Source organism: Stegodyphus dumicola, chromosome 1 (genome assembly GCF_044657685.1).
Source record: "Stegodyphus dumicola isolate Sdum_Otavi_A_Nest chromosome 1, ASM4465768v1".
In the NCBI taxonomy this organism is placed as follows: domain Eukaryota; kingdom Metazoa; phylum Arthropoda; class Arachnida; order Araneae; family Eresidae; genus Stegodyphus; species Stegodyphus dumicola.
Window position 1 is genome coordinate 284,574,949 of NC_140768.1, and position 18,120 is coordinate 284,593,068.

The window sequence follows — 18,120 nt, forward strand, 5'->3', positions numbered from 1 at the left end:
ATGGGTTCCGAGATGGCCTGTACTCTAGGAGGAGATGTGTGAGTGAGTGTGAGCTCCCGCCCTTCGTGGGAGTGACTGTGGCAGCGAACAATTTCTTAAATATCGAAAAGAATCTTTAAAAAATTGAATTTTTTAAAATGGGCGGCATAGCGGAAGTCGAGGCCCGCTATAATTAAGAATGATAATCAATAATAAACTTTTCAGGTTCCTTTGTCGTTCCAACATCATCCAGAATTACATTCATTTATTGTACGCCGCAATAAGTACAAAGGGAATGTACGATTAGGCAAGTCAGTGTCTTGAATTCTCATATCAGACTTCATTATTTCACACAGCGTTCTGAGGATATCCTCCATGGCAATCACAGCACTGCTGCCATCTCCGAATTGTACCTGCCATGACGCTACGTAGAGTGCCATATGAAATATTCGCAATCTCAATAATGAATTGCATTAATTTTTTATAAGACAGCCTCAAAACTATAAGACGAGAGTGAAAACTTAAGGTTTCAAATACCCTCATTAAAAAAAAAGTGCCGCCCAAACGGTATAGTGGTTAGCAGAGCCTAATGCGGTACCAAAGGGACCGGGTTCGAATCTTGGTATGGATGTTTGTAAATGTATTGTGTCTTTGCGGCATGTGGGGCTTTCTAAATATATGGCGAGACGAAAGTCCTTTCGTGTGGTTTGCTGGTAGAGGAGAGGGGCGGGAGACCCTCGGATAACCCTCCGGGGTGGCTGTTCCGCAAAATTGGGGGAAAATTAGAAATCCAGACTCCTTGAGGCTTTGGAAACCATTCTTCCAAGAATTACATCGACAAGACAACAACAACAACAAAACAGAGAAAAAAAGTTTCCGCTGCAATCATGTCCGGGTAATTCAGTTAGAGCCATTGAATGTCAACAAACTAAGAGAAAAATCATCCAAGGAATGCGCTAGGACTAGACATTGCTATGGGAATGTTTTGAAAGCTTAAGTTTCACGCACATCCTACCTGACATTTTAAGTCATCAGAAAATTTCGAATGTGACGTAAGTGTCGCGCCATGGCAAATACACCCAGGAAATGGTAATAATGTCTTGATTGTCAAGAGGCCACCTCCAAAACATCGTATTGAAGAAGTGAAGTCTAGTTTATAAACCGAAAACATTGATTTACTTAACTGAGTTAAGTTGCATTTATTGTTTTGTACAGTGAATATGTTATCCTGTTTTTAAAATGTATGTTAAATGCCGCATTCTATGCTATTGTTAATTTCTGAAAAAAATTTTCAGATACATAATGTGATAAAATAACCACAATATGTTACAATATATTGGAAATTAGTAACAAATCAGCTAAGCACTTCATTGCAGGCGGTAAAGACATACGTTTGAAAACTTTCTTTAAAATATATTTTATCAATCTGATTATTTTATTCTGCACGACAAAGCAAATTGCTATTTCCCTCATTATCTTTATAGTTTTCCACAACTCGCACTGTCTATGCGTGGTCATCTTCCTTCTTATATCAATATTATACTGTTCGCCCCTTTCTAAATTTCCACTTCTATCACCATTTATGGTGTCATTTTTAACCATTAATTAAAAAGTTCTCCATGAAACTAGCCTTTCCATTTTTCAGATAGCCCGCACGTACTTTGGCACAATCAAGTAAACCAAATCCAGCGGCTCCTCAGTAAAGCATCCAGAGCTTTCTTAAAGTATTTAAATCACTTACTTTTTAGAAATGTTTTCATTTTAACTGTAACTGCACGCAGAATGAAAATAAGAGCAGCAAAATGAACTAATAGAATACTGCACAATTTCTCCGAAGTATCTCAGAAATATCTGAAACAAATTACAATTGTTACGAATATATTGCCAAAGAAATATATATTCAAAAGATTTAGAGGGTACGGGCTCGAACAATTTTCGAACTTTCAACCCCTCCCAAATACGAATTCAAAATCTTCACTCTAATATTTACTATTTCTATTTTTATATTGGAAAACAACGTATAGAAAAACTTAAAGTGTTTCCTTTTCATTCAGTTTATTCGTTATTATCTCTGTCTCATTTTCTCTGAACATCAGTGTGAGTGTTTAGATTTTGATAATTCAAATTTTACTTATATACTAGATCAACCTTAAAAAAAAAAAAAAAAAAAAAAAAAAAAAAAAAAAATCCGCCAATTGGTTCTGTTTCTGACAACGTGATAGGAAGACAGAAAATTTAACAGCCAACTTTTTCAAAATATGAAGCATTCAAAAAAAAAAAAAAAAAAAAGTTGGCAGCGAACTATTGTCTGTATAATGGGGAATATATTTATGGGAAGGAATACATTTATGGGAATATATTAAATGAAGAATTACTTAACCTTAAATTCTAACTGCCAGGCAAAACGAATTGAATCTTTCCTTATAAATGCCTTAGTTGAACAGAACTCAACCAAGTACCATTAATCTTCTTATGGGTTAAAAAATTCTATTTTGGTTTGAGATGGAACCGTAGTTTCTTCGAATGAAAGAAATCTTGGATTCTATCTCCCCTTGTTCTTATTCTACCTCCTGTCATATAAAAAGAAGTGAAGCAGCTTTTGTAAGAGTAGCACCCGCTGGGAAGATTGAAGGAAGAGGGGGAGAAATTCCCTCCGAGTGCATCTCTGGAGGGAAAAACCCGGCTGTGAAGCGACGGCCCTCAATCAACGCAGTAGGATGGAAGAAGAACAGCGCAGAGAAACGGGAAAATGGATTTCGGGGGATTGGTGTCCTGTTTCGGTAATGTAAATCTTGACTCAGAATCAAATGTTACCAACATATTAACAGCAAAAATCCAGCATATTAAGGACACTAGAGATGTCGGATTATCAAACATACCTGATTATCAAACTAAACTGTATAATGCCGCAAAACAATTTTTTCTTCACTTTAACCAATGTATTTAAGAATGAAAATATTACATGTAATAAATCTGCAAATATATTGAATGAGTAAAACATATTGGTAAATAAATTTATTCCTAGTTTAATTATAATATTTAGTCAGTTTTTTTTTTCCGTTACCATTATTGACATTATATGTAGTATGCTTCAGGGATTCCTCTGTTTAAAAAATTGTAGATCAGTAATATTTATTATTTCCCCGAAAATTGTGTTTTTCGTTCCTTCGGGGATTTTCATAAATGTATTTAGTGCTTGATCAGCTTCAAAGCCAAATGATTTTGATTAAATCTTCTTCGTCTTTCTCTTCGGATTCAGCACATTTTGCATTACGATGAATTAACGCTTTTAACTTTTACGATGAATTAACGCCACTTAACGCTTTTGAGTGAATTATTAAAATGAAATGTTGATCAACATTTTTATCAAGCTTCGAAACTATTCTAGATAAGCAAAGCAAGCAAAATAGCATAAGGTTTTAGTTTACAACTCTGATAATAATGAAAACGAAAATCCTATTTACACAGTGATACAGAGGCAGAAAGATGTCGGTAAGTTCGAAGAACCGGAACCCTATGTAAGATCGTTAGGAATGAAAACTAACAACAAAAACAAATAATAATAAAAAAAAGAAAAACAAAATCTGAAATGTTTCAGATTTTAAATTACGTCCAAAGGGGCGTTTTTTAACATTTTGTGTGTTACCTTTCTTTATTAAATATCATGTTCCTCGCACTTAAACCATAAGATCCAGTGCAACAGCAATATCGCAAAATAGTTTTAAAACGAGCATATCTTTAGAATTTCCGATACAGAGACTCACGCGCTGGAGATAAAAATGTTTTTTCTGCACAACGTTGCCACTGCTCGCTTTGAAATCCTTGAGTTTGTTAGTCAAAAATTCGTCAAAGTTTTAAAAAATAGGAAATCGATCATAAAACAAATTTCAAATTTCAAATTTGGTCTTCCACATGCTCATATTCGTTGGAGGATTACGTTATTCAAAATTCGATGACTCTATGTACCGTTGTTTTATCACAATACGAGAAATATACAAACATTTATGCAGATTTTTCATTATTTAATTTCTTTAAATATAATGCAGGACTCTAACATTTTGTGGCAACAGTTTGAAAAGTGAACCGACATTTATGAGTCCGACGCAAAATGCCAAAACGAAACTAATAGTCCTTCGGGATTCAAATCCCTTTGGACTAAAAATAGTAAAGTAGTATAGTTAATAATTAAAATAATTAAATACAATGTAATGAGATTAATAAAAATTTAATAAATTATTAAACTAATGGTAAATAGGTAAATAAATAAAAATTTAATAAATTATTAAAGTGATGGTAAATAGTTAAATAATAAAATGAAATACTCGACGTCGTCTCATTTGGGGTTCTGGCTGTAATTACAATTTCACTCAATAATAATAATAATAAAAAAATAGCTGTACCGGGCTCTAGCTGGATTTAAGTCCTGAATATATTATTTCCCCGAAAATTGTGTTTTTCGTTCCTTCGGGGATTTTCTATGCTTGATGACAGAAACAAAGACCATTCTTTTCCAGGCACACCAATGAGAAAAGTTAAAACGCTTAAAGCGTGGCTAATGAGAATAGAAAGAATGCTATAAACAGTATCAGAGCATGGAGGAAATTTTAACGGAGGATGCCTAGACATGAACACAAAGAGAGAAGCGTTCAGCATCGTCTGACTACGTCCCTTTGCTTATTTGAGTTCCATGCTGTCAAACAATATATGATCCCCCTTCCCCCCCCCAAAAAAAAAAAGATTTTCACCGAATCCGATAGTTAGCTGACAAAAAGGTAACTAGTGAGGTGACCATTTTCGTTTCACTTATTTGGTTCCAGAAAATCTGAAAATGTGCTTTTCCGTAGCAAGATAGCGCTGGAACGAAAAATTTACCCGCTGTCACAAATTCCTTGCAATTCCTGAAGAATAAGCCTCTAACATCTAACATGTGGGTAGAAGCTTTTCTTTGCTTAAAAGTTTCAACCTCCGTCCCAGGGCTGGTTTTCCACGGAAAGAGAGACATACATTGAGATATTAGAATCGATTTTAATTTTATATGTAAAATAAAACATTCTGCTGAAATGACGGTTCAGTTGCGCAAAACACGTGTCTCTTATTTAGGGCTCCAGTGCGCTCTGGCTAGAATTACGATTTATCTCGAAAATTAAGAAGTATCGGGTCCTTCTTAATTTTCGAGATAAATCGTAAACCTACAGAGCTTACCGCAGAGCTTAAATTGCGCCAGAACCTAAACCTTAAATTGCGCCAGGCTCTGCGGTATCCTTTCCAAAGATTTTTCTGCCTTGAAGAAAAGTTGCAGGGTTAGATAAAGAGGCCGATACTTTTATGACTGGGTACCATTATGAAGGCGTTTCATTCCCTTTGGGTATTGGAAAGATTCGTATAACTGAATTTTTTCGTTCTAGTAGATCAAAAATATATTTATTACAATGCAAACATGGAAAGTTGGTTTTCTTTATTTTATTTTTAACAAAAATAATATGTTTAAAAAAATATTTTCGTTTCAATGAAATAAAATACAAAACCAACTTTGGCGGTAAAATTAAACAATGAAAGTAATTAGTTATTTGCTTAAGTAAAAACCCCTTTTCTTTTTCAATTAAAATAAAATAATAAAATACATCTTTATTTACGCTGTGACAATAAATAGTAGTTAATCTTGTTTTAATTTTAACTACTCGAAAATTAAACAAAACAGTTTTCATTATTATTATTATTTTTTTTTTTTATTTTTTTTATTTTGCTAAGTGAAATTCGTAACTGATTCTGTTAAGCTAAAACTAAAACTAATCTGAGCAACTATTTATTATTGACCTAAAACAATAAAATAACAAAATTTACTCTATGCAATTTTGGCACTTGTAATTTATAATCAATTTGATTTTAACTAAAAAAATCAAAATAGCGTTTATGACTGCTGTTATTTAAAGTAAGTAGCTAAAGCCGGGTTTTTCTGAAGAGCAATGGTTCATTCCTCCACTTTAAAACGAGACTCCAAACCCTTCTATATAATGTCAAATAGGAAAATATAAGTTTTTTTTTTCCAGTTCTAGGTTTCCAAAGTATAAAATTAGAAGCAGAAACTATCATTTTTCTTCCATGTTTTTAAAGAAAACGAATTTTTAATTCTACATTTTTATTGATATACTTCGAACTGATAAATGATTTAACTGCATTTATCTGATCATATCTCTGTAACTTAACTGAGATTTATCCTAAAATAAATAGAAATTCCAATTTTCTGTTTATTTCGGGGGGGGGCAGAAAAAACGTTATCGGCTCAAAGTTTATAAATATGTACATTATGTAACATACGCTAAACGAAGACCATGAAAACAAAATGCAAAACGATTTTTTTTTTTTGTTTGTTTAAATAACTGTGATTGAAAAATGTTAAATTGTAAGGTTATTTTACAAAACGCTTTATTTGAAATATAATTTGCATCGCATCTACTACATTGGAATCATTTATCTATTACGTTGAAGTTATTAAAGGAAGAGGTCCTCTATAATATATTTTGTAGACTAGCCTCTGATCTTGTAAACAGGTCCTTCAACAAGCTAAAACTATACCTAACTTATAAGATAAAGCGATCCAGATCTTTAGAATTCTGAATAGCTAATCCTCTACCAGCTTCCAGCAGCACTGCGTCTCTCTTTCATTCTTAAATTTTACTTTCAGTATCACTGAAAGATTCAATGCACTTTGTAGGCAATCCCCTACCAACAAGCCTCCTGGCGGCACGGCGGGAAGTTTCGTTTCAAAGGCGTGGATGGCTAAGTTCTACTAATAACACAAACCAGAACCAGTCTGCTTGCAAGTTATCTCGCGATGTCGTTGCTCTTCAGCGCGACACGCTGTGTTTACCAAATTAGAATACCTCTGGCCAACTCCTTGATAAGAGAATTGTCATGAATGGGATTTTCGTTCCTGTGGAACGAGGTGATTACAAACCGCTCGTTCGGCTCCTCGTGAATGAGAGACGAAGGGACAGAGGACTTCTTCCAGAATTCGTGACTGATTTCTGATTTTGCCATTAGCCTTACCTGCTTACATCAATGAAAAGATTATCCAGAGCTATGGTAAGTTATTACACGTAAATTTAGTTTTCAGTAGCATAAGTTCTTCTGTGTGAATAAAATTTTCATGGTATTAAAAGAATTTCATTTCCGATATATATGTTGGAAAAGTTTTATATTAAGCCACACTATTCGATTCTTACCAAGCCGTCCTGTGGTTAGCAAAGCACAGATATTCCTAACTGCCCATCTTCAACTGGAGCAGTGTTATCATGCATAGGAAAGGCATAGATGTTCCTAACTGCTCATTTTCCAACTGGGGCAGTGTTACCTCTGCGATGCCACCCTGGGCGGCTGTGTCGAAATAGCTAAATGACCGATGAGTTCGGTCATTCCCGACCAATTATTAAAAAAACTTTCTGGCCATTGGAAAGGGGGTGCGAGATATTAGTTTCAAAGAATCCAGCTATTTGAAAAAAAAAAATTAAAAAAATTCTTGCTTCCACAAGCAGTTAGTATCAGTAAAACGTCAATAACAACACTAGACTATAAACTAAACATCAATAATAATTCTCTAATTCTACAAAAGCAGAACTGATTGGAACCGAAGCCAAACTGTGTATTCGCAATATCCAGATAAATAGATAATCTTTTTCCTATAGACAAAATATGAACTTACTGTGATATATATGATGAAATATTTTACCATGCATCGTATTTTGTAGCTACCGAGGTTATATAATTTTAAAAGTAAAACTTTCATTTGTGCAAAACAAGATAACAAAGCTTACCCTTTTAGGCAAAATTGAACAATAGAGTTAGTTGTCGAAACACATGGACTGATTTCATTTCCAACTAACTAAGGACACGAGACTAAATTTTATTTACGTAAAGCCTAAAATTAAGTCCGTAATTAATTAACTGTGCTAAAATTAAACAAAGAAATTATTCTTATTTGTGAAAAACTAAGCTCAGCAACCTATCCAACTAAACTTCAAACAATCTATTTTTTGACTGACATAAAATAATAAATAAATTTTTTTAAAATTATTTTTATACTAGTTTGAAGTTAAATTATAGAAGCTTATTATCAGTCTATTATATTTATAACAACGAAAGAGTTAAAAACGGATGAGTAAATTAAAAAAAAAAAAAAAAAAAGGCTAAATTTTATTGAAAAAAGAAAATAACCGATGCAGGTACTTTTAAGTTCTGGATATCAAAGACCGGATGAATGTTGCTCTATTACAGGGGGTCTCCAAATTTTTCAGCCCTCGAGCCATATTTGTTCTTCACGAAGCTTCGAGGGTCAAGATCCACTTAATTCATCATACCATGGCGATGCAACTATGATGAACAGCATACAAGTTTTTAAACGAGGCACCCTATGATCTTACGAAAAACCTTGTTTTTTAGACTTTTATGCATTTTCACCTAACATAAATTTTTTAAGGCTTTTTTTAAACATTTGCAAAAGTATATTTCTGTCCCAGAATATTAGAGATCTCTTCGATTTAGTACTTTACTTTTCTCTCGATTTATCAGCGGATTTTCTTTACATTTTGATCAGGTGCAAACATTCGCTCATATATATTTCATATTTTGAGCAAGTTTTGTGTTACGATGAAAGTAGGCAAGATAATGCACGAAACCTTTATTAAATCTTAAAAGTACAACGAGAATTTTTACTTCCTTGTACGAAGTAAGGAAGTATTGTAATTGCGAAAAATTGAGACTTCAACGAATCAATACTTCAACGAAAATATCCATTTTAACCGCTCTCGAATCCATTTGAACGATTTGTTTTTGGCGTGACATATGTATGTATGTACAAACAGAATAAAGAAATCTTTTTCCCAAAATAGATTTTAAATGGATTCAGAAGAGATTTTATTCGGGACGTATGTACGTACGTATGCATGTATCTCGCATAACTCGAAAACGAGTACTTTAAAACATTGAAATCTTGTATATGGGACTGCTATAACGTGTAGTTGTGCACTTCTCGTTTTGGTTGCAATCGGCAACATCAGAAGTCTATATATATTTAATCACTCTGTTACCCAACCCGGTGGGCTCAGTTTTTTTTTTTTTTTTTTTTCATTCTTATATGTTTGTAAATTGTACTATTTTTGCTTTCAAAGTGACTCATTTATGAGTTTTTACATTCTGGTTAAGGATTTTATGACTTTAGTTAATCTTCATGCAATAGTAGTAGAACTATCAATAATTTAAAACTTGTTGGTGCTACTAAGCCTAACGGACTCGACATTTGTTTACATTTTAAAGTCTTGTTTTGTTTGAAGATGTTTTGAGTGTTTATGTATTTTCGCCTCGTCTCGAAATTAAAACTGAATTGACTGAATGAGAACTATATCTCTAATGAAATTCGACGAAATAAAGATTAAATAAAGTGCGGCAAAAAATGTATATAATTTAAAGGACATATTAGGAAGTCATATGTGTCCCCATGAGATTTTTTGTATAGAGTGTTACTGTATTTCTCTCATTGTAAATTTAAAAACGGTTATATAATATTTATAATATGTTTTATAAAGAAGGCCACGCATTTTTAGATTGGCTATTATATAAAATATTTAATGCGTCTGTTATTTGTCACTTTAAATCTTATAAAATTATTTTAATGAAACCCTTGGAGGGCCGTATCATTAGTGCTCGCGGACCAGATTTGGCCCTCGGGCTGTAGTTTGGAGACCTCTGCTCTATATCATTATATTTCGAATGTTGTGTAAGAGTATATTCTGAATCTTTGTACTCATTCATCCTTAAACAGCGTAATGGTTCTGTTTCGTGTTATTTAGCTGGAAAAATAATCATGTAAAAATATGTTAACATAATTATTTTTTTCATTCCATAAAGTTTAGGTAAAATTTTGTTCACTTGCAATGATATTTGACAGAACCTGGAATTTCATGCAACTCTTCTAGGGAATCTGAAAGTCAAAGTTAAAATTTGGAAGAATTAAGAGTTTTTAAACACCCTGCGATTGACAATGACATTTAAAGACCATGCGACTGATATTCACATAATAATTAAAAGAACAGAAATAGAATGGAAATAGGAAAAAAAAAAAAAAAAAAAAAAAAAAGATAGTTAATAATAGAAGAACAGAAAAAAATATTATATATATATATTATGTATATATCTGTGTGTGTGTGTGTATATATTTTTTTCTGTAATTGTTGTTACCTAAAATAATCAATCGTGAATAAAATGATAATGATTTTTTTTTTTTCATTTTTGATATGATACGTAAGTGTATGCAACACTGATGCAATGTTTTCATTGCATTTTAATGTTCACTCTTTTAAGGATGGTAAGGGTTTGGACAGATGAAGCTATTGGGAATTCGGGGAATTTACCGCGGCGCCTGTGGCCATATATCCGTCACCTGATACTGAGGGTTTAACGCAGTGTTTCTTGATTATTTATGGTGTTGGGACCTCATAATATTTACGAAAATTTTCTGGGACCCATAAGCATTGCGCAAATCCGACACACGCGTGAGTGAAACTATCAGTTTCTTCACTTGTAATGCAATGCACTATTGCAGTTTTAAGCCATTAATTTTTAAAATGAACTTTTCTATTATATATTAAAAAAAAAAAAAAAAAAAAAAATGCGTCGAAACGGTTTCGCTTTTTCCATCCAGAGGGCGCCGAACTGATGTTACGAATTTTTAGAATGAAATGTTTTCCATTCTTTGCAAACAAGAGTGGCGCGTGATCTCCAGGGTCCCCCGGCGCTGTAAAACCGAAGCACTACAGCTGTGCGAACATAGTAACTAATATTAGATGGACGGGTTTTAGCTTCTATACCATACTTTTGTATATCGTTAAGAAGCTGAATTTTGTTTCAAAATTATTCTGAAATACAGAAAAATTAAAAATGGTTAAATGTTGTGTTGTCACTTGAATTCAGATAATTTAGTATTTATCTTGAATCGTTTAAAATCAAAAAACGGTTTGCCTTAAAACTTAGAAAATAATGATTATTAATGTAAAACAAAAAGAAAAATTTTTAAACTGCTAAAAAATGTGCTCTCTAATCAGATTTTTGAATGAATTTGGTAACTCCTAATTCCAATTTCAAGTAATCCTTCGTCGGAAAAACTCTTCCTTCTATAAGGATAAAATACTAAAAAGAACTCGTAAATTTACACATGAAGTAATTTTATTAGCGTTTTGCCGCTTTATTATTTTTTTTCCATACAGTTTCTTTGTAATGGCTAAACAAACAAACAAACAAACAAAAAAAAAAAAAAAAAAGCTGCTAGACAATTTATGACGTGATTAAAAACTCCATTTTTTTTCAGTTAATTTCCCCCCTCTCTCTTTTTGAAAAAGGACAGAGTTTAATGGAATTTATCAACCTAGATCGAGAGGGGGGAGGGAAAAACACTTTCAACCCAAGGATATATTTCTTTTTTCTTTTTTTCCCCTTTCCTGTTTAATACCAAAAAGTGGCACCTGAATGCTAAAGTGTTTAAGAAAGAAGCGAAAAGTGCACCTTTTCTTAGCAAACAAAATGGAGAGAAATGTGGAAGTTCTTAAAAACAACATGAAACTTCCATTAACATTTTCAAAAGTGTTCTCTAAGTAATCTATAAGATAGCTTTCACCGAAAATCTATTTCGCAATTATTTATTTAGTTGCAGCGACTTTATGAACGTAGAAAATTTAATTTAAACAGAATCAGTTTAAACAATTCTCAAGACTTTGGCATTTTTCTTGTTATGTATTAATTCAAAAATAGTATTAGAGTAGTACTTTTCTTTTTCAAAATTTATTTCGTAGATATAGAAAGTTATTGCCTACGAAAACTTTCTATATCTCCAAACACTTTTTTGTTTAATATCTTATTAGTTTCTTTCAGCAACAATATAGCATATAAAGTCTTCTGAATGAGTTTTGTAATTGCATCTTTAATCAAGCACTCTTTAACCTGTAATTATTCTTCATAAATAAAATTAAGTAACTTTTTCAAGAATATCTATATTTATTATAAACTCTATATGTTAATAACCGCCCAAACGGAATAGTAGTTAGCGATGCTGACTGCCGGTACTGAAGGGCCGAGGTTCGAGTTCCGGCTATAAGATTATAGTTAAATTATGTATCCTTGACAACTAGAGAGGAGTATAGCGACTATTCAACTGTTCTGCTTACAACAGCAAAAGCAAAATCCAAATAAGGATTAAAATACCCACTTGGGCTGCAACTTAAGATAGAAAATAAGAAACTTACTCAACTAAAACTTAGCCGAAGCTGTACAGAAATAATTAACTGATTTGGCCCATTTTTAAAACTCAGCGGATAATACTAGCAGGCACGTAAGAGTATAGCCGAACGTAGCAAGAATAGTAATCGATAGGCTTAAAGCAATGACGTGGCTAGAAGGCAGAACACTCTCTACTGAGATCTTCTGAGCTCTTCTCTGGAAGTGACTGAACTTCCCATTAAATACTTGTTTTGCCTCATTTACATAAAACGCGATACTGAAAACTCATTCTCGCAGGAAGTTGTAGCTAGGAAACAAGATAATAAAGGAAAGGTTAAAAATAACTATTAGAAAATAACTATTAGAAAATTAAAAATAACTATTAGAAAATTTAAATAATCCCTACAAGACATTGATGTTTGTGAATGTATATTGTCTGTGCGGTATAGAGACATTCAAAATATACGGCAAGCCAAAAGTCTTCTCAGTGGTTTGGTAGTAGAGGAAGAAGTATGATAAACTCTTCTTCAAAATTTGGGCGGAACTTTGCAAAGTCATACCGTCATCCATATGGTACTCAAGACTCAACTCATGCCAATGATAGACGGACTCATTGCCACGATAAAATTCATGGGTTTGTAGCGTTAGGTCAGACAAGTGAGATTAGCTACAACAACAAAGGTTAATAACTACTAGATGAATTTGAGTTATAGTCGAAGACTATTCCGTAAGGCAAAATATTACTACATAAATTTCCCATAGCTGACGGCAACAGTGCTTCTTCAAAATCACGTCTCTTAGGGCTCACGGCCTTATGGTCATTCTGCTATGCACCCCGACGATGCAACATTAATCTTGTTACTGCCGGTTCAACGTCATCTTGGCTAATGGCATAAACTCTGGCATGCGACTGTTATTTGAAACGAAGTTAATGTACAAGAACAATACAATAGCAGAGTTACATTTCTGTTAAATTATATAGTCGTACTTCTAATTCATCCTGCACATAGACAAGACTAAACATGCACATGCCAGAATAGGTTTAAGAAGCATTGCATGCTTTAAAATTTTTCATTTTATCTTTTTTCATCGTTCTGGCAGTACATTCGTACAGCATCGCTTTGTCACTGCTAAATTTCAGCACCACTTTTGCCCGTTTTGCTTTTGCGAACAGATTTATGTACATTTTCCTGAAATTGAAATTTCGTGATTTTCCATATCTTACAAATACAAATAATAGTTGAAGCGGACACCACATGACTTCCTTGTACTGTCTATTAAGTTATACCCATTTTTGGATGCACTTCATTCAAACTTATTTCCTCGATTTCGTTAGAGATGTATTTCTCATTCAATCAATTCAGTTCTCACTTTGGGGCAAGGCAGAAATACATAAAAACTCGAAACATCTTCATTAAAAATTGTAAAGTACAGAAAAACATAAAACGCCAAATACAGTTAAAAAAAAAAAAGAAAAAGAAAAAATTACAACTAAAACTAGAGTTTCTGCGCTTAAGCAATTCGCCAGAGCACAGCAAGACACAATTTTCGGTGTACCAAACTTAACGTTAACTTTTACTGCTAAGTTAACTTTTCATACATAAACAAATGGCTTAGCGCCACTTTAAACTGTTTAACTCTGTTTGGTGTTGATAATTCTACAACTATTGCATGTAGATTAACTAAAGGGATAAAAACACATAAGAACATAGCGTTTTATGATGCCATCATAAAACCGATTCATTTCAATTGGATCTCGTGCCCCTCTCCGTTTCCTTAAGTCCTATAAACACAGCTGTAAGCAGGCATGTATCCGGATTTATGAACGAAATTAGAATTACTGGCAACGCTTAAGCAGGCTGATATGCACCATTCCCAAGTGGTCCAGCTGCTCTTTTGGCGGAGTAAAGTGAAAAATTAAAGTCGCCTTTTAAGTGGGGAAGAATATAAGAATTATATTTCAGATAGCAACTGGAAGATCCAGGGCTTGAATCCTCCTGACAGCATATGTGACTTTTCTTGCTTCTTGTTTCCTGCTTCGAATAATCTATTGTCTGTGTAATGGTACCTGAACTAAATAACGGTGAACTGATCATCTAAGTGGATTTATTCAATCGGATCTTTTCCCTCTCTCCAGTCGTATTTTAATTAGAGGAGAATGTAAGGAACTGTCATGGTCATCCGTGCATGCTGTCGTGCTGCAATAGGCTTCCAAGTTTAACTAGCTAGCAGGAGATTCATGGGTCAAAGCCCGACGAGAACACAGTTGATTTTTTATGTTCTTTGACTTCAAAAAAATCTAACAAACTCCACATGCTTTCTTCTTTTCTTTTTTTTTCTACTTTTTAGCCCAAAGGGCGTTAGTTTAGAAGGGCTATTAATTTCGTTTTGGCATTTTGCGTTGGTTCAGTATAAATGTCGGTTCACTTTTCAAATTGTTGCCACCAAATATTAGAGCCCTGTATTATATTTAAAGAAATTAAATAATGAAGAATCTGCATAAAATGTATGTTTCTCGCATTGTGATAACGCAACGGTACATCGAGCCATCAAGTTTTGTATAACGTACGTTTCCACCTTAATATGGGCATCTGGAAGCCCAAATTTGGAATTTGTTTTATTATCCATTTCATATTTTGAAAAACTTTAACGAATTGATTAACAAACTCAACGATTTTGTTTTATTATCTATTTCATATTTTGTAAAACTTTAATGAATTGATTAACAAACTCAACGATTTTGTTTTATTATCTATTTCATATTTTGTAAAACTTTAATGAATTGATTAACAAACGCAACGATTTCAAACCGAGCAATGGCAACACTGTATGAGAAAAAAAGACATTTTTATCTCCAGCGCGCGAGACTGTATATCGGAAATTCTAAAGATATGATCTTTTTAAATTATTTTGTGACATTGCTGTTGAATTGGATTTTATGGTTCAAGTGCGAAGAACATGATATTTAATAAATAAAGGTAACACACAAAATGTTAAAAAAACGCCCCTTTGGGAGGAATGTAAAATCTGAAAGCTTTCAGATTTTTTTTTTAATTATATTTATTTAAATGCTTTATCTGTAAATTTTAGATACTCTTTACTAGTACTTAAATTATCGTGTTTACTCGCGTAATAGTCTCACTTTTTTTGCCAATTTTTCGTTGTGGAAGTCCAGATATCACTATTATGTGGCGAAATCTACTACAGAATATTGTACACTTTTGACGATATTTTCTGCTCCATTACGCGAGTAAATACGGTATAATTTCAGCCTTATGTAGGAATTTTGTTTTCCTCCTACTGTGTCCTGTCATAAGCATGGTGTACCTTTATGCATGTAGACCGCTATTCCAAAGGACGGAACACCATAAAGGTGCCAGCACTAGTTTCTGAATCATAAAAAACACCCTTTATATAGTTGGGAACACTTTTATGTCAGGCCACAGTTGTAGAGGTTTTAATGTTCTCTAGCGGTGGCCAAATTGCTTGAAGGTGCTGGTACCTTTATCACGGAGTACCATTATGAAGGTGTTCTGTCAGATATGTGCTGAGATATATTATGATACGTTCTTTAGCAGCCTTTCTGGTGTAAATTCTCCGGGCAAATGGTTGTTGGTTGGTTGGGCAAACCAGTCCATGAGTACCAACCTGCTTCTCAAACAGTAATTTCTAACAGTGCTTTGCACGCAGCCGCTTCATGAATATGAAAGGCAGCAGTTCAAAATGTCAAGGATAGTGGGCGATCTTGCAGGCGCCTGTCTCTGTCGTTTTCTCTTTAGTTCAACATATCATCATTATTAATTGCTTCCGAAGGCTCGTGAAAGTGTTGCGTGCCTGAATGGGATTGACATGCAGATCCCCCCAAAGCATCTAAAAATAAATGATTCAACTACTGAGTTATTTAAGCAGGTAAATTAAAGGCTGTACTTGTTTGCAGCGACTTGACCGCCTGAACGGTATTATTGAGTAATAAATTTTTGTCTGACAAGAATGTGCGTTACTAGTCTGCTTAGCTGCTAATTTAAAAGAAAAGATTTTTGTTGAATTATTTCTTCTTATTATTATTTATATATTATTATTATTATTATTATTAAAATGAATATTTATTTGTTAATTATATTTTATTATTATTTATTAAAATAAATTATTTTTTAGAAAATTAGAAGAAATGTTTCAAAACCAAAGTCTGTAGTGAAAAGTTATGCTGAAATATTAAATTTCCATACCTTTGTTAAGTTCTTTTTTTTAGACACGGAATATTTTCCTCTCTTTTACGCTTTTCAAGAAAATATTATCATACTTTCTCGATCGTAAAACTCAGTTTTATTCTGTACTAGCTAGGGTACCCGGCTTCGCTCGTGCAGATTGTGTGGTAGTTAGAATAAATGTATAAACTTTAAAATATAAGAGGTAAAATTCTTTTATTGAAAGCATATTCTGACTATTTACAGTACTTGTTTATGAACGACACTTTTCATTTTGTTATCCGTAGTATTTATGTGTACAAATTTTTCGAATTTCCTACTCGAAAGCAAGCTACGTATAGCTTACCGTGAGAAAAGCAGGTGTCTTTGAGGTTAATGTTTTAAAGTTTGTCCTTTCACTTTGTTAATTGTAAAACTATAAGCTAATTTGAATGGAAATTCCAGTCTTTTAAATTGGAATGGCAGTTCAGTAGATATCAATGGTATTCTGGGGATGAATATTGTGTGTACTTTGCCCTTTCCAGTCATACGTTCGGCTTCGATGACGTTATTCGATAGGTGTTTAACGACCATACTTGTTCCATTACATAGTTTGGGTGAGTTGTGATTTCTGAGTAGTATCATCAGATATCCAGTTTTCAGTCGAAGGTAGTGTAATGGTATTCCTAGTACTTGAAAAGAGTTCAAGAATTTTGCAGGGAATTCTGTTGCAGTATTTGTATGTGTGGCCAGAGATGTGATTTTTTTTAAGCATGCACTTATTTCATCTGCTGGTGTTGACTTCGGGATAACTGGAAGTATTTTTCTAAAATCTCCTGAGAGTATGAATAGAGCTGCTCCCATTGCTTCAGAGTTTCTTCGCAAGTCTTGTAATGTCCTGGCCATGGCTTCTAGCGTTGTTTTATGTGCCATTGTGCATTCGTCCCAGAAGATAATTTTAGCTTGTTTTAGAAGTTCACCCCTTCCAGGTGCTCTTGAGATTTTACATACCGGGAATTGTTCTTCAGTTATATTCAACGGTAGTTGCAGGCCGGAATGAGCAGTCCGTCCTCCTTCCATATTTGTGACAGCAAATGCCGGATGATGCCAGTGATGTGTTGTTTAGCACGTATTTCTGCCAGTAATAGATTTATTAGAAGCGTTTTCCCGGTGCCGCCTGCTGCATCGAAAAGGGCGAAATTCAAAGCCCTTATATCTTCAAAAGCACGCCCTTCAGGTAAAAATGGGAACCTTCCTCATGGATGGAGCACAGAGGGCTACCACATCATATAACTCCCTTGATCTTATCAGGACTCGTATCTGAGTTTTAGCGGTACGCACATCGTACACTTACTTTTAGAATATATATTGATTATAGTGACCAGATTTTTCAATTCAAATAGAGAATTTAAGTTAGAAATTTAACACACACTCGCACACAAACTATAAATTAAAAAATCTGATGAGGACACCGCATGATTTCCTTGTACGGAATATTAAATTGCTGCATTTTTTGCTGCATTTCATTTAAACTTATTTCCTCGAGATTCATTAGAGGTGCATTTCTCATTCAATTAATTCAGTTCTCACCTCGCGGGAAGGCAAAAATACATAAAACCTAAAAATATCATTATTAAAATGTGAAAAATATCGAAAAACATGAAACACCAAATACAGTTAAAAACAATTTTTTAAA

At 33.5% G+C, this 18,120-nt stretch overlaps 2 protein-coding genes across 3 annotated transcripts in view; one reads left to right on the forward strand and one right to left on the reverse strand.

Moving 5' to 3' along the window:
* LOC118187966 (uncharacterized) overlaps positions 1-17,504 on the reverse strand; it is a 74,422-nt gene extending 56,918 nt beyond the window's left edge. The window contains exon 1 of the mRNA XM_085810331.1: positions 17,021-17,504. Coding sequence (XP_085666457.1) covers positions 17,021-17,504 — 484 coding nt within the window. The remainder of the gene's footprint in view (positions 1-17,020) is intronic.
* Positions 1-18,120, forward strand: part of LOC118187967 (four-jointed box protein 1-like) — a 103,652-nt gene that overhangs the window by 21,853 nt on the left and 63,679 nt on the right. The window contains exon 1 of one of the 2 annotated variants that reach the window (XM_035358279.2): positions 6,761-7,062. The exons of the other annotated variant lie outside the window; for it this stretch is intronic. The gene's annotated coding sequence lies outside the window, so the exon portion shown is untranslated. Of the gene's footprint in view, positions 1-6,760; positions 7,063-18,120 lie in introns of those variants that run through there. 2 annotated transcript variants of the gene reach the window in all.